Below are 22354 nucleotides of genomic sequence, written 5' to 3'. Positions count from 1 at the left end.
TTTAAATAAGGGCCAGGCAGCTCAGGGATGGGCAGGATGGCACAAAGCATTGGCAGCAAAGGAGGTTATCAGGTGTAACAGGAATGTCTTGTTATTATAGAATTGTTTAGGATTATTATTTCTTTTTCTTTGTATTGTTTTTCAGTGCTCCAAAGGGTGTCTTGTTATTATTGCTCCAATACTTACTTTGTTTCTTAAGAGTTTTGTGGGTACAGCAAAGATCAAATTCTTAGTAAGCTTTCTCTTGGTTGCCAGCTCTTCTAAGCACTCCTTTGATGTGAGGATCCAAACTGTTAACTTTGTTATAGTTTTTATGCGAATGATTGCTGCAATCGTTTGTTAAGAGATATTTGCAGGGTTGTGGCTTGACTTTTGTTCCAAATGTGTTGGGGATGGTAGTTTCCTGATTCGGACAAATAAAAGTTTACTCGCCCTGTTTTTTTGTTTTTTTTTAAACTTTCAAGAAAATCTTTTTTTTTTAAAGCAAATTCCCAGTCTGAGAATAAGCCATTATTGCCTTGGCTTTGGGTTTTAAAAAGTATAATTTTCAACTCCTCTTTGGGTGTTTCATCTACATGTTTTTGCTTCCCTAATTTTTGTGGCCCTTTGAAATAGAGGAAGTGGTTGCCAAAGTGGTAAGGCTTTTCAATCTGGAGGTTAGTGATTTAATATATTAATGAGGTTTGTTTTAAATGCATGAACTTGCAGGTTTATTTTGCATCTTTGAGGGGTGGCTGGAAAGAGAAAGCTAGCTTTTGAACCTGAGATTTCTTTTTAAAATGTATTGCACACCTTTTACAGTTAGTGTGCATTTATTTTTAAGGGTAAATTGGATTCTCTTTAAAATATATTCTTCCCAAGTAGCAGTAGACCAGGGGTGTCAAACTCAAGGCCTCTGGGTCAGATCTGGCCGGCCTTTGAAACAGTGGTGGACCAGTCCGTGAAAACGGAGCTCAGGAGGGCAATGTGCAGTCCTCCCGGGCTCCATTTTCGGCCGCGACAGCCTCCTGCAACCCTCTGCCAGCAAAAATGGAGCTTAGGTCGGCTGCGTGCGGCCCATTCGAGCTCCGTTTTCACTGGCAGAGGGTTGCAGGAGGCTGTCGCGGCCGAAAATGAATCCCAATCGATGAATAGGTCTCCCAGGTCCCCCGAGGTGAAACACAACCCTGATGTGGCCCTCAATGAAATCGATATGCAATAGACATATCCTCCCTTGGGCTCTTCCATCCATCCTTGTTTTGGGGTAGCCATTTCATGAATAGATTAGATTCCCTTTAGTTGATAGTCGTAGCCCCCCGAAGTTATGCTCCCACTGACCCACAAAACCCTGGACCTTTGGAATGCCAAACCCTGATCTGTGCGGATCACAGAGGAAGGTGATGTGGGTTGCTTGGTTTTGATTTTGCCACTGGCCTCATTTCCCTTCCTGTTGTTTCTGCCTAAATTCATTTGAGGGACCGTCCTCCTTTGGGATGGGTGTACATTCTTCCCAGGTTGCTTACTCAGCTTTCTGATAGTCGACAGGATGTGCTGGGGAAGTGCCATACTTGTCTGCTTAGATAACGAGCGTTTCATTATGAAAAGGAAGTATTGCACAGAGCTCTGCAGCCAGCTCTTTCAGAAGCAAAGGTGAGGAAAGTGGAAACAGGCACTGGTCTCATTTCCTAGGCTTTAGAACTGGGTTTCCTTTTGATCCGGCCTTCCCAGTTGGAGACTCACCTGTGCCGTGACCTGAAGTTCCTTTTCAGTCCCAGGTCAGATCATGTAGAACATCTGCCCAATGCTGCCGATTACAGTTAACATCTTCCAAGACCAAGGAAGAATAATTAGCCTTGTCACATTATCCTCATACTGACTCCCATATTGGAAATGCCTCTAAGTGCTTTCCTGTATTATTTCTCAGATCATTTTGGCCTGCATGACATGAGTATCACTTGAATTTCAAACAACCCCCTGGTAATACTGGTATTCGTTTGTTCACTCCACTTATATCCGTGACATCTTAAGTGTTATTTATTTACACCCACCTTTATTTATTTATTACAAATAAGGCAGCAAACACACACTATATACTTTCCTCCTCTTAGTTTCTCCATAGCAATAACCACCATGTGGATTGGGCTGAGAAAGAGGGATTGGCCCAAAGTTTCCCAGCTGGCTTTCATGCTAAGGCAAGTCTTGAACTCATGGTCTCTTCCTTCCTAGCTTGGTGCCTCGTGGTACTTTACCAATATCATAAATTTTAAAAATCATCAATCAGCATTTAAAACATCCACACTTACAAATAACCTAACAGTCTTAACCAATGTAAGAACTACAAACATAAAATAGAATTTAATCAAAGTATGACTTTAATCAAATACAGGTAATCCTTGACTTACAGCCATTCGTTTAGTGACTGTTTAAAGTTACAATGGCACTGAAAAAAATGTCTTTGTTTCACACTTATGACCTTGGCAGCAGCATCCCCATGGTCATGTGATCAGAATCGGATGCTTGGCAACTGGTTCATATTTATGATGGTTGCAGTGTCCCAGGGGCATGTGATCAGCTTTTGCGACTTTCTGGCAAGCAAGCTCAATAGGGAGACATTGTCTGCAAGGAATATAAATCCTTCCATTCCCCACCGTCCTGTCAGAGCTGAAGAAGCTTCTTGGATGAGAAGTGAAATGTCTTCAAAAGAAAAAACAACTGGCAAGAAAGGTGGTAAAATGGAGCAAAGCTCACTTAACTCTCTTGCTTAGCAATGGAAATTCTGGACTTAAACGGGCTCGAAAGCCGAGGAGCACTTTTAAGAAAATCGTGAGTTTACATAGCAAGTTCCAACGATGAAAACCTTGCTCATGTGCCATGAAACGTTTGCCTTGTGGGAAGGTGGCTTTATTTCCGTCATGCAAATTGGGAAGAGAAATAGTATCGCTCCGTTGTCGTAATAATGGCAGAATTTTGGTGCAACAAATTGGCTGCTGGAGCTTGTTAGGTTGAATGTATTGGCTTTTCCTGCTACGAGTGATTAAACCAGGGGTGTCCAAACTTGGGAACTTTGAGACTTGTGGACTTCAACTCTCAGAATTCCCCAGCCAGCATGGCTGGCTGGGGAATTCTGGGAGTTGAAGTCCACAAGTCTTAAAGTTCCCAAGTTTGGACACCCCTGGATTAAACGAACCAGAGGTGCCCTGTCTTAAAAGTTGCCTAATGTGGGGGAAATCTGATTTAGAACTTCAGTATTTCTCAAGCTTTGCCACGTTAGGATGTATGTACCAACGCCCAAATTTCCCCAGCCATCAAGTTCGCCCATCTTAAAGTGGCCAAGTTGAGAAACTTTTGCTTTAGACCAGGGGTGTCCAAACTTGGCAACTTTTAGACATGTGGACTTCAACTCCCAGAATTCTCCAGCCAGCTCTGCTGGGAGTTACATTCCACAACTCTTAAAGTTGTCAAGTTTGAAGACCAAAAGGCTAAAGTCGCTTATATGCAATATGTTCTTATGGATTTATAATCTCAACACTCATGACTTGGAAGGCTAAAGATTGAAGCTGGGATGAGGAAAAGTACCGTATTTTTCAGAGTATAAGATGCAGCGGAGTATAAGACGCACCACATTTTTTTTAAAGAATTTTTTTTATTTTTGAATAAACACAAACAGACAAAACACACACAAAAAAACCCCCACCACAAAATCATCTTCCATTACAAATTGTAGACAGTGTGTCGATTGGTTACAAAACCTCCGTGCATCCGTTCCACAGTCATCACCTACAATTCATATCAAATCATATATTTTAAATCAAGTATATTTATATATATTACTATCATCATACCTCGGCAAAAGTATCGACTGCGATCTTGGAGTTCCAAGATCGTACGTCGTGTCGTTGCGACGTCAGCTCCTCCTCCCAAGACACACCAAGGTTTTGAAGAAGCAAATTAAAAAATAAACAGTTTTTGCACTCTGCAGACCTCCCCAAAACAGCCCGTTTTTCGTGGGTTTTTTTTTCTTCAAAAATAGGGCATGAATAGCCTTTAGGAGCCTTGCAGAGTGCTCCTGGGGGGTGCCACCCCAAATGAGCAGAAAACGTGTCTGATTTTTGTCAAAAAAGGGCATGCATAGCCTTTAGGAGCCTTGCAGCGTGCTCCTCGTGGGGGGGGGGGGGGGCAAAATTGAGCAAAAGACAGCCCACTTTTTGTTCATTTCTGCCCTCCCCAGCCCCCAGAAGCACTCTGCAAAGCTCCTAAAGGCTATGCACGGCCATTTTGGTGAAGGGGACGGCGTTTTGGGAGGCAAAAAAAATTAGCTGTATTCAGTGTATAAGACCCAGATTTTCAGCCTCTTTTTTGAGGGGAAAAAGGTGCGTCTTATACTCTGAAAAATACGGTATACAGTATACAGTTGTTGAAGCTGCCTATTGGTTCATCCATAATGACTGTCAGTGGATGAACATTAAACAAGGAGAGATCCAACCTGGAACTAAGCGATTCCCTAACAATTAACTAGTGAAGCTGGTTGCCTTCAGAAGTTTGTGGGTGGGACTAGAAGACCTCCAAGGTCCCTTCCTTATTTTGTTATTCTGATCCAAAGCTAAGGATCAGTTACACAAATATTGAGACAGTCTGGGTTGAAGCAACTATCTGCATATACTTATTTGTTAAATTTCTGTATTGCCCATCTCACTAATATAGTGACTCGGGGTGAATTACAATATAATAAAAAGATAAAAACTGCTAAAAAACAAATAAAAGGATTAAAAGTTAAGAACCAAATTCGTGGGCAGTCAGGAGGTAACAATTCTCTTTACTCTATTCGTCACCCCCAATATAGCAGGACCCTATTGGGGTCCCAGGCCAAGAATCAGAGGCATGTGTTTAGACTCTTGCAGAAGGCCAGGAGGATAGAGTTAGGATCTTACCCTTAAAGGAGAATACTTGTAGCTCAGGGTTGAAATGAGGGGTCCCTGGTGCTCTCTGAGCTTGGTGGTTTTCTTGCAGACGTTTCATCACCCAATTGGGTAACATCATCAGTGCTGGGAGGGAGCAGGGTGCACTGATAACATTACCTAGTTTGGGTAACAAAACATCTGCAAGAAAACCACCAAGCTCAGAGAGCACCAGGGACCCCTCAAACCAATCCTGGCCATGTGGCTCTGCTGGCTCCTAATTGCCCCGCCTCAATTTTACTCCTCTACTCTGATGGTAGAACATTCCAGAGTGCAGGGGTCACAGCCGAAAAGGCCCTTCTTCTAGATTCCACTGGCCAAAATTCTTTGGCCGATGGGATCTGAAGCAGGCCCTTTCTGCTAGAACAAGTGGGCTAGGTTAGCCCCATTGGGGTAAGGCAGTTCTTCAGATACCCTAGAGCAGGGGGTCTCCAACCGTGGCAACTTTAAGCCTGGCGGACTTCAACTCCCAGAATTCTGAAGTCCACCAGGCTTAAAGTTGCCACGGTTAGAGGCCCATGCCATAAGGAGCTTTAACGGTGATGGCCAACACCTTGAATTGGACCCAGAAGCAAACTGACAGCCAGTGCACTAACGGAACAGTGGTGTCACATATGCCACCCGAGGGCACAGAACCATCTGGAGTTCTCCACCAGTTGTAGCTTCCAAATAGTCTTCAAGGATCGACCGCATTGCAGTAATCTGCCAGTGATTTTTGGCAAAGGAACTGGACTTTTGTCCAAGATCTTGGATTGCAGGTAGGTCCAAGCGACACCATCCGTTACCTACATCTAGTTCAACAAACCGGTCAGCCCTAGAGGAGATCAACCCTGGCTGCTCTTTAGAAGGCCAGACCCTGAAGATGAAACTCAAGTACTTTGGTCACCTAATGAGAAGGAAGGACTCCCTGGAGAAGAACCTCAAGCTGGGAAAGATGGAGAGCAAAAGAAGGGGACGACAGAGAATGAGGTGGCTGGATGGAGTCACCGAAGCAGTAGGCGTGAGCTTCAATGGACTCCAGAGGATGGTAGAGGACAGGAAGGCCTGGAGGAACGTTGCCCATGGGGTCGTGATGGATCGGACACGACTTCACAACTAACAATAACAAGTTATAAAAAAAGCCTGTCGCCACCAACATTGCCAGATAGCATCAGGGAGGTGATATTGGAATTAGAGGCAAGTCAGTTGAAACTTAATTCTGTCTTATTTTTCATCAGGAGTAAATTACACAGTGTAGTTTGGGAGTTTCCCTTTGATCAGGCTATTAGTGACCAGAAGTGCTGCTTGTCAGCTTCAATTGGGTTGCCGGTTGAGTCCTCCTGCATTAATCTTGCTTTGCTGATATTTGCACTGGAAGCAAATCCAAAGCACACTCTTTTGCACGTCGTGCTTTTTTTTAATGGCAGCTTGGAGACTTGAATTCATTTTAGAAGCCGTCATCAAGACCTTGGAAGGAACAAGGCAGTTGGATCATGCAGGGTCTTCCCCCATGTTCTTTACGCCAACGATTTTAACTCTTAACGTTTAATGTTTTAAAAACCTTCCCTAGAGTGCAGTTGGTTATTGAAAGTTCTGCTCACAGGATTTTTTTTTCCCTCTAAGAAATGGGTTGTTTTTATTTGGGATAATACAGCATCTTATGCAAGGTGAAAGTTTAGCATCAAGAAATTAAAAATGTGTTAATGTCTGAGCAGCAGGGAATTAAGAGTTTAACACTTTAAGAACTATAGAAAACTTGCAACATCTCATTGGGGATAGGACAATGTTGAACAGCCTTCCTTGTAGGAATTTGACAACCAAAATGATGGTGATGATACGTTTACATAAAGCATAAAGACCCATCTCTGTGGAGATTCCCAGTCATCCATCTCATGGGTAGGCCCAAAGGTGCTTTTTTCAGGAGGCAACTGTGGACTTTCTTGATTTTCTTTGAAGATGTTTTGCTTCAAGATGAAGACGTTTCTTGGATCAGAAGCGAAACATCTTCAAAGAAAAAACCAGAAAGTCCAATTGCCTCTTGAAAAAGCATCTTTGGGACATAAAGGCTATACATGACGCTATATCCTTCTACCCTACAAGAGAGAGATTCTAGGGCATGGCCCCCCTGGACCTTCCTCCCTCTCCCATCCAGTTCAGGACTGCGCAGTCTTGGGACCTTCTCTGGAATGTGCTGCCGCCCCAAAGCTTCTCCTTCACCTGCACATTTAATCACATCTGAATGTAGAATAACAGAGTTGGAAGGGACCTTGGAGGTCTTCTAGTCCAACCCCCAGCCTATTGGCTGTCCAATCTCTACTTAAAAGCCTCCAGTGATGGAGCACCAACAACTTCTGGAGGCAAGTTGTTCCACTGGTTATAGGATAACAGAGTTGGGGACCTAGGAGATCTTCTAGTCCAACCCTCTTCCCAAGCAAGAGACCCTATATTGCTCTGCACAAATGGCTGTCCAGTCCCTTCTTAAAGACTTCCAGTGTTGGGGCATTCACAACTTCCGGAGGCAAGCTGTTCCACTGATTAATTGTTCTCACTGTCAGGAAATTCCTCCTTGGTTCTAGGTTGCTTCTCTCCTTGATTAGTTTCCACCCATTGCTTCTTGTCCTGCCCTCAGGTGCTTTGGAGAATAGCTTGACTCCTTCTTTGTGGCAGCCCCTGAGATATGGAACCCTGCTATCAAGTCACCCCTAGTCCTTCTTTTCACTGTGCTACAGATCCCTTGTAGTCTGAGCGAATGGCTGCATTTTCTGCTCCAAAGTATTGTGGGCACAACTTTTACTTTGCTAAGTAGGGGAGGCTTTATGTCCACTTAAGAAAAATATCATGCAGACATTTAAGTCTTGTTGGTCCCTCTCGCAAAAAAACCCATTTATTTCAGATCAGCTTAAGTAGCTTTGAACTGAATTTTAAAGAACAAGATGCTACTCTTTGAGGCTGGATTCCCCCCGATTATGTTGGGCATATTTGATTTATTTTGACTTCATGTTCTTTTAGTTGTTGTCCCAATCGGAAAGTTGAATGGCAAAGGATGGTGAGGTGCAGTTGAAATCCTCTATGTCAGTGTTGGCAAATCTTTTCAGCACCCAGTGCCGAAACGGGAGTGTGCATGCCGGAAACCAGAAGATTATCCCGGGAAGATAATCTTCTGGTTTCCGCCTTGTGCATGCGCACCGCCCAGTTGACCTTCATGCATGCCAGAAACCGGCAGACCAGGTGGCTGGTGCGCATATGTGCCGGAAACAGGAAGATCATCTTCCTGATGCGCACATGTGCTCTGGGCAGCTGCTCTTAAGTTTTCTGGTGCTCCCGCACGCATGAAGACCAGCTGCCCAGTGCACCAGAACCCAGAAGAGCAACGGGCGATGGTTCGCGTGCCCAGAGAGATGGCTCCGTGTGGCATTCCGGCCCACGTGCCATAGGTTTGCCATCACAGCTCTATGTTCACCATCTGCCTGTCCCTCAATCAAACTCTACAGGTCACTGTCGAACGTTGCTAATTTTATTTGTACAATAAGTTATTGTTTAAAGAAAATAACGTATTTGTGGCTGAGAAACCCATCGCTTTAGTTTCCTTTTGAGATGTGCCGTTGGATCTGCCTGAGACCTCTTCTGGAAATGTGGAGCCTTCAGAGAAGGTAGACGTGGACATCCAAAGTCCTAACAGTTTAGTCTGAAATCCAAATCTTCCCCTTTCTGCAGGGCTCGTGCATGATATTTGTCCTGATAGAGAAAGGGTAAGATTTCAGAGAGACGCTTTAGATCAGGGGTGTTAAACTCAAGGCCCGAGGGCTGGATCCGCCCTGTGGGGTGCTTAGATTTGGCCTGTGGGGCCCCCCTGAAAATCGCAAAGGACTGGCCCACAGTGCCTCTGTCAGTGAAAGCGGAGCTTGGGAGGGCTACGCACGGCCCTCCCAAGCTTTGTTTTCACTGGCAGAGGGCTGCAGGAGGCCATCCCAGCAGAAAACAGAGCTCAAGAGCCCGTTTTCGCTGGCAGAGCACTTGGGCCACCATAGGTGCCCCCCAACACAAGTGACATCATGCTGACCACACCCACCCCAGCCAAACACAAACCTGATGCGGCCCTCAGTGAAATCAAGTTTCATACCCCTGCTTTAAAAGATGACAGGATGAGCAGGACATCCTCAAAGGAGCAGCAGAGATCGGCAACCAGAAGGCGACTTCTGGCTGCCTTCATCTCTCCAGAAAAAGTAGAGATTATGAGTTTGCCCACATGCACTCCTTGTGAGTATCTTGCAGAGACAGAGATTTTTGCAATCAACTCATGAGTGGCTTGGAGTCTAGGGATCCCTTCTAATCTTGCAGTCACAATGTACTACTCTGTATGGACCAAAAGCTCAGCTGATCCTCATTTTTTGAATTGCCTTTGAATTGCTTTTTATTTACTGAGAACTTTTGGATCAATATGTTTTACAACATTCCTTGAGTGAGTCCCCTTGAATTCTTGATGAAAGAAGTTGTAAGTGTAAGATTAAGGACTTAAGAAAATGAGGAGGGAGAATAAACATCAAAAACATGATTAGAATCTTTATTTTAGAAAGTTATAAATGGGTTAAAAGGTCCAGAGGGATTTCAAATAATTATAAGAAACCTTCCCATGGGAAAATGCTGTTATTGTAAAAACACACACGTTTTTTTTAAGGTTAGACACTAGAGAGAACATAAATAAAAATGCTTACATTTGCCTTAGTAACACAAAATTGAGCAGAATAGTTTAATTTTGGATGAACTGAAAGGCATTTTTGAACAATAAACTCAAGTTAATCTTTAAATTGTCTGCTATCATAGACTAACTGGTTTTAAAAGAGATTATAGAATAGAAACAAGTTTTACTGGACAAGACAGGCTGATTTGAATATGGATTTAAAAACGACAGGTTACAAGAATGGTAAGGAAAAAGATGTTATACTGGATATGCAAATGAAACCAACTCATGTCTTAGTAATTATAGGGATATGCAAATAAGAAACCAGAAGAGTGACTTGGATATTTTTCTTATTTTGGATTTGGAAGAGACTTGTGGAAATTTTGAAGGATTTTCTGAGAAGGAACAAAAACACCATTAAAAGAAATCAACTTCTGAGAGATTATTTAAATAGAGTAAAGATTAACATTGTTAAAACCAAAGGGAAGGAATATAAAGTTGGCTTAGGTATAAAATATAAATGTTATTTCTGGTAACCCCCAATGGACTTTTGCTGACCTGAACTGAATGTATGGGAAGCAGAGATGTTTTATTGTATTTTCAGAGAAAACGATAAGCTGCTGAAATTGCTTGTACATGCAATGATGAAGGGAGAAGTTACTTATTTATACGTTTCTTTTCTTATTTATCTTTTCTTCCTTTTCTCTTTTTATTTTCTGCACTTTAATTTTTTTCTTTTTATTCATATTCATGTATGTTTAGCTTGTATTAGTTTCTTCATCTTTGAAATTATATACTTTCCCCCCCTTCATTCAATCATGTTCAATTCTCAGAAACTTTCTGGACAGGTCCCTGCAGTTTTCTTGGCAATGTCTTTTTAACAAATCATAATTAAAGGGATCAAGATTTTCTTTGTGAGCTTGATTTCTTATTCTTATTTTGGACTGATTTGGGGGTCACTCATCTGATTTTACTGAACACTAATTTTTGTGGAGAACAGAGACTGGGCTGGCTATCTGTATTCTTATATCAGGAGTAACTCAATGGTCCTTGTACAATAGATTAGCTATTCTTTTTTATTGTGAATTTGACTCCCGGGGGATTCTATTGTCCAAGTTAAGTTTCATGGCAAAGTTGGCATTCTAATGCACAAAGTTGGATTCCATGGGTGAGAGGCAAATCCTGCTTCTCCTGTAATCCCTCAAATCCAGATCTTTTCCAGAAGCAAATTCCCCATCTAGTTAAGGCACCAGGTTGGAAAGCAGGTGACATGGAGTTCTAGCCTTGCCTTAGGCATAAAAGCCAGCTGGGTATCTTTGGGCCCATCACCAGGAGACTCAGAGTTCTAGTTCCGCCTTAGGCATAAAAGCCAGCTGGGTATCTTTGGGCCCATCACCAGGAGACAGAGAGTTCTAGTCCTGCCTTAGATACAAAAGCCAGTCCCTCTCTCTATGCCCGACCCATCTCACAAGTTTGTTGTTGGGGGGAAGATAGGAGGAGGAAGAAGATGTGTGGGGATACATTTGCCGCTTTGAGTTATTTGTAAAAATAATAAAAGCGGGATATAAAAAAATAAAACAATAATTTAAAAAATTGTGCAAGATTGGATATCACTTAGAGAAAGGACTATTTTACAGAAGGGCTTTGGAGACCCTGCACTTTGACCTCCTTGCTACGTTTACCCTTGGCTGAACTTGTCTCGCTGGCTTCCGCCATTCTTGGCCCAGGCTGATGGGAGTTGTGTTGTGACACGTTTGGGAATTACGGCACAGACAGGAGAACTTTGCACCAGTTCTGCTTCCTGTTTTGGCCTTCCAGTCCCCACTTCATGTTAGGTTTGAGCTGCTTTGGAGACTCTGGGCCACGTTCAGAGTTTGGAAAGTTGTACGGTGGGCAAAGGGGACCTGTCATTCTCCTCATCCACCCAAGTAGTCCTCAACTTATGGCCACAGTTGAGTCCAACATTTCTGTTCCCAGGCAAGGGAAAAAAAAGTTTTGCCCCATTTTATGACCTTCCTTGCCATGTTGTTAAGAGAATTCCTGCAGTTGTTAAGTTAACACAGTGCTTCTCAATTATTTTCTGTCATGCCCCCCCTAGGAAGAAGAAAACATTTCGCGCCCCCCGCGCAACTGTAAATAGTATCATTTGTCTATAAAATTGTTATAAGTACACCTCTGCATAACACTGTATCCCTATTAACGTATAAGAGAATAAAAAAAGAAAGAAATGTGGATCAATTTACAACAAAGAATAGCTTTATTAACTGTAGCAGAAAAGATTTAAAGGAGCACAGGATTTAAAGGAACACAATATTAAAAAAAACTTTAACCTGCAAAACAAAAATATATAAAATAATTTGAGCTGAGCCCCCCTTTACGGAGCCTCGCGCCCCCCCTGGGGGGCCCGCCCCACTATTTGAGAAGCACTGAGTTAACAACAGGGCTATTAAGTGAATCTAATTTCCCCATTGACTTTGCTTGTCAGAAGATCTCAAAAAGGGATCACATGACCCCAGGACACGACAACCGTCATCAATATGAATCAGTTGCCAATGTTGTCTGAATTTTGATCACCCGACCATGGGGATGCTTCAGGGGTCTTAAGTATGAAAAAACCACCATAAGTCACTGTTTCAGTGTTGTAACTTTGAATGTCTGGAGAGATTCTCAGTCACCCAGATCCTGGTTGTCCCAAAGGGGCTTTTTTCAGGAGGCAACTGGACTTTCTTGTCTTTTTCTTTGAAGACGTTTTGCTTCTCATCCAAGAAACTTCTCCAGCTCTGACCGGATGATGGGGAAATGGAAGGATTTATACTCCTTGCAGACAGCTGGTCATTTGCATCCTTTTAGAGCAGGGGTTCTCAACCTTGGCAACTTTAAGTCCTGTGGACTTCAACTTCCAGAATCCCCCAGCCAGCATAGCTGGCTGGGGAATTCTGGGAGTTGAAGTCCACAGGACTTAAAGCCGCCAAGGTTGAGAAACACTGTTTTAGAGGGTCCTTGAAGCACTTGGAGGTTTCTTTGTGCCCTAAGGGTCACCTGAGTGGTGCAAATGGTTCCTGTAGTCTGCAATTTTCCCTCTGGAAATCCATTCCTTCCCCCACATCGTTCCAAGGGTCTTCATCCTAAATTGGATAGCTAAAAGTCTGTAAAGATTCTCGGTCATCCAGGTCATCCCCTTTGAATAGTGTGGGAATAGGAATGGATTTCCAGAGGGGGGTGGGATTGCAAATTGCAGAAACCAGGAACAACACTCAGGTGACCCTGAAGACACAGATACAACCCCCTCCCCAAATGCATTTGTTTAAGAGCCTTGTTGGAAGAAACGTCCTTCTGGGTGTAGTTCCAAGTGGGGACAAAGACACTGGAAACATGGAGGCTGCTTGGAAAGATGGTTTAATGGTGGATCACCTGGCTTGAGCTCCTGAACAGAAAAGGGGGATCAGATGCTTCCAGATGTTGGGTGAAGAAGAAAAAAGGAAGAAGGGGCTTAACGTTCCTAGCTTTATGCCCTCTCTAGCCTTTGAGCTTGTATTCTGATTGGTTGTCAGGCTCCCATGGGGCCATGCAACGGCAACTCTTTAGGTTGTACTTTGAGTCCACATTTGGTTGAGCATTGTTTCTTCCCAGATGCCAGGTGGTGAGTTTCTGTAGAAGGCTAATCCTATCTTTGCTATGTAGAGTAGACTGGACCCCAATGGCCCATCGATAAAGGTGGGGGCCATTAAGAGTGAGTCTGTTTCCTGCCTAAAAACATGCTTCTCCATTTCTTATCCAGGGAAATATAATATACTGCCTTTTCAATATTTCCCAGGATATTTCATTTTTCTAGGGGAGGTGGGGGTGTGTGCTAACTTCCTACAGTCTTTTAAAATATTCCCTCTTTTCTGCCCCTGCAAAAAAAAAAAAAAACCTTTCCAGCCTGCTGAGGCCGGTTTCATTTCCCACCCAGTCCTTTACCTGCCAAGTGTTTGCAGAACCTCAGCCTATGCAGTGGTTTTAAGCTGTTTGGAGCCCTAAATATGAGTCAGCTGATTACCCAATGAGGTAATGCATTTCCTCCCTGGCTGGTGTCCTTGTGAGTTGCTGAGGCCAGCTCCGTGTGCCCTGCCCGCTGCTGGAAGGGCGATGGGGAATTTTCAGCAGGCTTTGGGGGACCCCCCGTGCCGGGCGCTTCTCTGGCTCCCCAGATTTATTGCTTTCCAGAGAAACAGCAGAAATTTAATTAACCTGGCGTTTGGATTGTGTGCCGCTTTGGATTGGCTTGGCCGCCTGGGAATGTTCATAACCTTTGGTGTTTTTCTATAAAAAGCTGTCTTTTTGCTGAGGCTGCTGGATCCCTTTTTATGTGCGAGAGGCTTGTTTTCTCAGGAAGAGCTTGTTGGTGGGTTGTGATTTATTATTTCTCCCGTAACTACGCCCCTACTCCATAGGTTCACAGCAGCAGTCGACTTCAAAAGCCCAACCTTCTTCCTCTGCCGGGCTCACACGTTTCTGAACTTATTTATTACTTTATAAGTTGCAATGGCATATCTATCTATCATCTATCTATCTATCTATCTATCTATCTATCTATCTATCTATCTATCATCTATCTATCTATCTATCTATCTATCTATCATCTATCTATCTATCTATCATCTATCTATCTATCTATCTATCTATCTATCTATCTATCTATCATCTATCTATCTATCTATCTATCATCTATCTATCATCTATCTATCTATCTATCTATCTATCTATCTATCTATCTATCTATCTATCTATCTATCTATCTATCAATAGTTTTGTCAAAGCACCTGGTATGCCCAAATATGGGAGGGAGCATACTTTCAGCCCCACTCCAGGAGCCTTTCAGACAGAAAAACCATTTTATGTTGTATTTTTGCTGATAAATAAATGAAGGGAGACTAGTATAGACCTATTTCAAACTATTTAGCTCATGTCAGCTAGCCATACCCTTGCTGGGATTGGAATGTGGGCTGTTTTTACATATCAGGCAGCTAAGCCACAAGCTCTCCTCCCTTATCAGCTGAGCCAGGGGAATGATTAAGTGTTATGTCAAAGCACCTGGTATGCCCACATATGGGAGGGAGCATACTGCTTCCCTTTTGCCTTTCAGCCCCACTCCAGGAGCCTTCCAGGCAGAAAAACCAGTAAAAACAGCCAAAGTCCGAATCCCACTTTCTATTTCTTGACACCCACAGAATTCTCGCCACAGTTGACATATAGAGTAACAAAATCCTACTTTTTGTTCTAAGTTCTTTCTCCAATAATCTTCCGTTTTCACCTTTCCAGTGGTTCTCATTGGGGACTCCGGAGTTGGGAAAAGCAACCTCCTCTCTCGCTTCACACGTAACGAGTTCAACCTGGAGAGCAAAAGCACCATCGGTGTAGAGTTTGCCACCCGGAGCATCCAGGTGGATGGCAAGACCATCAAAGCTCAGATCTGGGACACGGCTGGGCAGGAACGATACCGAGCCATCACATCTGCGTAAGTGTTCCCTTCCCTTCCTGCCCAGAATATCCCAATGTGTCTTATGTATTTATTATGCCACCCCCCTTGTTTTCCATACAGTTTCCTCTGGGTTAATGAAAACCGAAAATGTACAATAATACTTTTAATTTCTACGATTATTTTTAACATGGCAGAGGAAGAAAATTATGTGGAGTGGTGCTGTGGCCTAGGGGATGGAGCTCTCGCCTCACAATCAGGAGGCTGTGAGTTCAATCCTAGGTAGAGGCAGATATTTCTCTCTCTGGGCACAATGAGAATATATCTGCTGAACAAAACTCTGCTTTGGCGACAGGAAGGGCATCCGGCTAGTAAACACTCTGCTAGCTCCATTCAGTTGCTCCGACTCCCACCGCCCACCTCGTAAGGGATTATGGGGTTGTTAAAAGAAGAAGAGGAAGAAATTTATGTAGTGGGAACAGACACATTAGCTACCTTTAAGTGGTTTAAATCAGGGGTCTACAGCCCGTTTGAAACCAGGTCGTGGGAGGAGAGAGATAAGCAATCAATGGGGAAGGCCAGTTTCGTTTTAACGACCGTGGGATTCACTTGGCAAAAAATGTGATAAAATCGGATATTCCTCATTTAACAATCACCTTATTTAGCTATGGAAATTTTAATTCCAATTGTGGTCGAAAGTCAAGGACTACCAGTATAGCAATAGCACTTATATACCGCTTCACAGTGCTTTTACAGCCCTCACTAAGCGGTTTACAGAGTCAGCACATTTTCCATAACACTTTGGGTCCTTTTACCTACCTCGGAAGGATGGAAGGCTAAATCAACCTTGAGCTGGTCAGGATCGAACTGCCGGCAGCTGGCAGTCAGCTGAAGTAACCTGCAGTATCGCCTTCTAACCACTGCGCCACCCTAATACAGCATTTGTTTCCATCCTTGTAAGCCGCCCAGATTTGTCAATGAGCGGGCGGGCCTGGAAATGTAAACGATGGATAATCAATTTTGTGCTTTGTGCCTCCAGCTATTACCGTGGTGCCGTGGGAGCCTTACTGGTTTACGACATCGCCAAGCACCTCACCTATGAAAACGTGGAACGGTGGTTGAAGGAGCTGCGAGATCACGCAGACAGCAACATTGTCATTATGCTCGTGGGGAACAAAAGCGACCTGCGTCACCTGCGAGCCGTTCCAACAGACGAGGCCCGAGCCTTTGCAGGTTAGTGGGTTTGGGACCCCCTCCGATGGTCACTGCGTCCCTGGGACGTCCTCGCCTGCAGAGAGAGGTGTATTGCAGATTGCTTTAATTGTTCCTGATGCCTGCTTGTCTGGCTGCAAAACTGGAGCTAAAATAGACGAGAGACAATCAAGCCCAACATCGGGCAGTGACGGGACGTTTTGCGGCAATTTTGTTAAGCGTTACAATTAAAAAGATACAAATGAAAAAGAATTAGAAAAACTACAGAAGCTGCTGGAAAGAAAAGAAGAAAATGATATAGTAAAGAAAAATATATATACAAAAATATGACCTCTTTCATCATAACGAGTATAAATAATTTCAGTGGCTTATCACCTTTTAAGATTCAATAAATGATTTCTTTTAATATCTTATCCCTTATCTGTAAACAAATTCTTAAAGTCTGGTCAGCAAAAGTCCATTAAGAGGTAACCAAATATCTCTTTTAACCTTGATCAAATAAACCAAATTCATGTCTTCCGTTTCTTTTAACAATCTTGCTCTTTAATCCCTTTAAATAATATCCTAGAAATTGAATTCCTTTATTTTTTTTCTTTGTTCTCAAAAGTTTTAACAGCCTGTTTTGTAAATCCAGTAGGAGAATTATCCAGGTTTTTTGTTTGTGTATCCCTTTCAATTATTAAGACATTAGCTGGTCCAGTTTAACATCTTTTAAAGACAGTCTATATATAATGTCAGGCCTTCTTAAAATTCGCTTCTGGTTCCATGATTTACAAATATTATCTAATGTCGAATTATTTTGCTCCATTCTGTATTAGTAAGTCAAATTAAATGTTCGTTTCCTTTAAGTGTAATCGTTAGATCCTTCCGGTTCTTTCCCATTGTTTTATGTTTTGCTTTAAAAGAATTCAAAGCAAAGCCATTGTCCCATGGGAAGGAGTCTTATAATATTTATATTAGTTCCATTTATGTTTTTATAACTAAATTTTTTAGCCCACTCATCATAGAAGTGGCTCTTGATGGTCTCTTAGGGACCGTTCATAGTTACAAGGACGATTCCTGGGGATACAGTTTTGATGTTCCCCACCCAAGGTCATGTGACCACAGGTGAGGCACTTAGTGGCCAGGATGCAGCATCCCATGGTAACATGACTGTGTTTTATGACAGTTTTGCCAAAAATCTGGCATTCATTTCTAGTTTTTTAGCTAAACCAGCCCACTGAGGACTATTGGTTTGTTAACAGCCGTGGCATTTCTCGATGTCCACTGCCGATAAGGTTGTAAAATCAGATTGGTCACATGGGTGACCTGCTTTGTGACTGTTACAACTTATGACTCTGATGGACAGGCTCCACTATGGTCATAAGTGGAGAATTACCTGCACATTCTTTTATAGTCCTTCCCTTATATTTCTATTCTGGTTCTTGAAATATTGAATAAACGAGAGTGGAGAAGGGGCAGTCTTGTCTTGTTTCTTTTTGTATCTATCAGGGTTTTCAATTATTTGTGTTTTCTGTGAAGCATAAATCAGTTTTACCTGTTTTATAAAATATTAGATGATAACCCGGCATTATCCGGGTATTTATTTATAGAAGGAAATGTCCGGACCAAACGTAATTTCTAATGTTAGATTTTCCCCCTTACCAGAGGGAGCCCCCTTGTAGAATACTGTCAAGCCGTTACCATGGCAACTCCATGCGCTGTATAGTAGAAGCCATTTTACGGCAGTACAGTAGAATCCTTTTTAAGGCACAACAGGCTGTATTGTAACAGAACACCCCCCCCAGGGGATGTTAGGGGTGTCTTACCCTACAGTATTTTTTTCCAGAAAGTAAGTCATCTGTGCACCAAGTTTGGTTGAAATTGCTCAAAGCGTTCCAGAGTTATGCTGGAACATACACACACAGCCATTTTTATATATACATAGATTCTCCAAAATTCATATCTTCCAAAATCTTGAACAGCAAAGCCCCGTTCTAATTGGTCAAAGGCCTTCTCTGCATCTAAGAAAATCAATTCAGCTTTGTTTTTTCACTATGATGTTGCTCCAAATATTCCCAAAAAGGCCAATACAACTCCAGTGAGGTCTTTTAGCTAAAAATCCGTATTAATCCTCCTGAATACATTTTTGTAATATTATTTTCAGTTTATCAATTAGAATTGTGGCAAACAACTTGTAATTATTAGCGATAGCACTTAGACTTATATACCACTTCATTAATAAGTAAATAACAGTATTGGTCTATAATTTCTTGTTAAGGTCCAATCTTGACCCTTTTTTAGGTACTTAGTGCTATATTGGCCTCTTTTCAACTCCCTGGAGACTTACTATCTTGGTTCATGGTAATTTCTAGAGGTTGTAACAGTTCACCCTCAAACCATTTATAATAAAACCTAATAATCCATCGGTCCGGGGAGCAGTTTAATCTTTTATATAGCTTCAAAAACTTCCTTTATTCTTAGAAATCCATTCATAATTTGTCTCAGAATTCTCAGGAATGTGCGTTTCTTTAGATATTCATCTATTTTTTCTAAAGTGATGTCACTTCCTTTGTACAAGTTAGGATAATATTGATAAAATGCTTTTCTCATGGCCTCATTGTCCTTTAACAGAATATATTTTTCCTTCTGTAATTTAAATGTCAGCCACTTACCTCCCTGGTTTATTTGCAAACTCAAAATTCTTTGTTCCACATACTTCATTTTTACTTCTATTTTTCTTTGCGTTATCCTGGATAACTGCCATTCTAATAGCTTAATCGGTTGAGAAATCCTTATCTTCTCTGTGAATTTCTTTTTTTCCTTTATCTCCTCCAAAATAGCTTGTGTTTCCTCTTGTCTCTTCTTTTGGAGCACACTCTTATATTGTATAAAATGATCTCTAATAAAAACTTCACGCGCGCATTCCTAGCCATTCTTAAATCAGTGCCTTTATCTAAACTTTTATTCAAAGACATTCTTTTAAATTTCTTTTTACAGTCCTCCACTATTACTCCTTTCTGTGACATTTCATGTAGTCACCGTGTGAAAGAACCAGTTTTCCTTTTATAAACCAGGCTCACAGGATTATGATCTGAAAAAGTCCTTTGTAATATCTCTCCTTTAGAAATCTCAGAAGCCAAGTTCTTTGAAATCCAGTCATATCTATTCTTAAACAAGAACTAGGTCTTTCTTAAAAATATGTGTACTTGTAGGCAATTCAAGCCATTTTTCTCTCTCTATAATCAAATAGCCCTAAAATGTCCATTAAATTGTTTTTTTTTAAAAGGGTAATTTATCTTGAGCGATTTTTAATCTTTTTTTCTCAAAAGCTCTATCCGGTTGTGGGAGATCACTCCAACCCATTTCAAACACCAATTTTTCTTTAGAAAAACTTATTAATCTCCCCATAAATCATTTACAGAACAGTACTTTATCCTCATTTGGGGCATAAATTCCCAGGACCAAAAGTCTTAGCAAATTAATGTCCATCACCAATGAATCTGCTATGAGCGTCAGTCAGTACAAGTTCTGGTTTTAGTTGGGGATTAATATACAATTAATTTCAATTAATTAATATACAGGTGGTATTTTTTTCCTGCTGAAATAAATTCTTTCCCTGTATTTGTATAAAGTGTCCCTTTTTTAAGAACAAAAGAAATGTAGGCAAATTATATCTTGTTTTAATCTTTATCAAATTACGATTTTTTTTCCTTTTCTGTGTGGTGAGGAGCGCTTGCTCCATTTATTATTCCATCTTATCCATTTGTAATCCATAATCCATAAAACCTTTAGTAAAATCAATAGCCGTAGTGCCTCGCTTGGTATCCTCCCTGTTCAGTTTCCCGCGAAGACTCTTCTAAGCTGAAATTCAATTCACTTTGTGCTTGTTGAAATTAAGACCTGACTGAGATCTTTCCCTCCCACCCGGGTCAGCCTGACAACAACAAAAAAAGGGCTGCAAAATCTTTTTTTATTTGTTTGCTTGTTTGCACATTATTCTTAGATGTGCTTAAGGCATCTCAGTGCCCTTATTTCTAAATCTCTGCTGAGCTACCGATCCCCCGTCTCGGTTTCTCTCTGAATCCCGTTCAGCCGAAACAAAATTTCCTTCCTCTGTTTCCTTGTTGATTCTTGCTTAGAAGTTGTTTGTAGTCCTTTCCTGTACGAGGACCGGAGAGGTCATGGATCAGTGGTGAAGGTGAAGTCCTTCTGGGTGTGTTTAATTTGTGGCCAAAACTGTTTACAGGACTCAAAAATAGGAGAACTGCTGATAGAAATAGTCCTGCATTTGCCACCATAATGGAGCCCGGAATTTCCATAACTCACGATGGTCGTATATCGAGGCACCCGTGGGACCAGATCTGATTTTATGACTTAAGTCAGGATGGCCGTATATTGAGGCACCCATGGGACCAGATCTGATTTTATGACTTAAGTCAGGAAGGTCGTATATCGAGGCACCCATGGGACTAGATCTGATTTTATGACTTAAGTTACGATGGACGTATATCGAGGCACCCATGGGACCAGATCTGATTTTATGACTTAAGTCAGGAAGGTCGTATATCGAGGCACCCATGGGACTAGATCTGATTTTATGACTTAAGTTACGATGGACGTATATCGAGGCACCCATGGGACCAGATCTGATTTTATGACTTAAGTCAGGAAGGTCGTATATCGAGGCACCCATGGGACCAGATCTGATTTTATGACTTAAGTCAGGATGGCCATATATTGAGGCACCCATGGGACCAGATCTGATTTTATGACTTAAGTCAGGAAGGTCGTATATCGAGGCACCCATGGGACTAGATCTGATTTTATGACTTAAGTTACGATGGACGTATATCGAGGCACCCATGGGACCAGATCTGATTTTATGACTTAAGTCAGGAAGGTCGTATATCGAGGCACCCATGGGACTAGATCTGATTTTATGACTTAAGTTACGATGGACGTATATCGAGGCACCCATGGGATCAGATCTGATTTTATAACTTAAGTCAGGAGGGTCGTATATCGAGGCATCCATGGGACCAGATTTGATTTTTTGACTTAAGTCAGGATGGTCGTATATCGAGGCATCCATGGGACCAGATTTGATTTGATGACTTGTCAGGATGGTCGTATATCGAGGCACCCATGGGACCAGATCTGATTTTATGACTTAAGTCAGGAGGGTCATATATCGAGGCAACAGTTAAGTGAACATGGCAGTCATTAAGCAAATGCCATGATGCTTAAGTGAATCCATGTACGTTATCCCAAAAAGTTATTTTTTTGGCCAGAAACCTACCAAAAATGCAGGAAACTGGCAAAAAACATCAATCTTAGTCCTATGACTACATAGCTGGCTGTGCAAGTGAGCTGCTTGCCAAGTGCCCAAAATGCACTCATGTGACTGCAAGGACGTGTTCAGCCGTCACATCTCTGGAACTGAGTCGTAAGTAGCTTTTGGGCAGGGGAGTCGTAACTTCAAATCATCACTAAGTGATTGTTCATAAGATGAGGATTCCCGGTCGATGTAATCGGAGGTCTTGCTCTGTATTTAGCAGGTTTTTGCCTCAATTTATCTCCCTCTTTCCAGCCTACTTTGGTTAATAACAGAATAACAGAGTTGGAAGGGACCTTGGAGGTCTTCTAGTCCAACCCTCTGCTCAAGCAGGGTACCCTATACCATTCAGAACAAATGGCTGTCCAGTATCTTCTTAAAAGCCTCCAGTGATGGAGCACCCACAACTTCTTGTGGCAAGCTGTTCCACTGGTTAATTGTCCTCACTGTCCTGAAATTCCTCAATTCCAGGTTGCTTCTTTCCTTGATTAGTTTCCATCTGATGCTTCTTGTCCTGCCTTCAGATGCTTTGGAAAATAGGTTGACACCCCCCCCCCTTCTTTGTGGCAGCCCGTCAAATACTTCAGCAGATCTTTCACACACACACACACCCCTTATCTTATCTTCTCCTGACTTTCCTGATAGTCTGTCCAGCGAAATTGCTGGTGCCTGGAACTGCTTTCCTTTGCATATTTGTCAACGAGAATTATATTTTAGTGACCTATCAATCCCATCAACGGGAGTGCAGATCAGCTAAACAGTAGCTGGGCTTTTAA

General features: G+C 42.1%; 1 protein-coding gene across 1 annotated transcript in view; it reads left to right on the top strand.

Moving 5' to 3' along the window:
• RAB11A (RAB11A, member RAS oncogene family) overlaps positions 1-22354 on the top strand; it is a 43940-nt gene that overhangs the window by 1717 nt on the left and 19869 nt on the right. The window contains exons 2-3 of the mRNA XM_081965234.1: positions 14893-15088; positions 16089-16282. Coding sequence (XP_081821360.1) covers positions 14893-15088; positions 16089-16282 — 390 coding nt within the window. The remainder of the gene's footprint in view (positions 1-14892; positions 15089-16088; positions 16283-22354) is intronic.

The sequence above is a fragment of the Natrix helvetica genome (genome assembly GCF_964273705.1).
Source record: "Natrix helvetica genome assembly, chromosome: 12".
Taxonomy (NCBI): Eukaryota; Metazoa; Chordata; class Lepidosauria; order Squamata; family Natricidae; genus Natrix; species Natrix helvetica.
The sequence above is the reverse complement of the archived record's forward strand: the minus strand, read 5'-3'. Positions and strand labels throughout refer to the sequence as shown.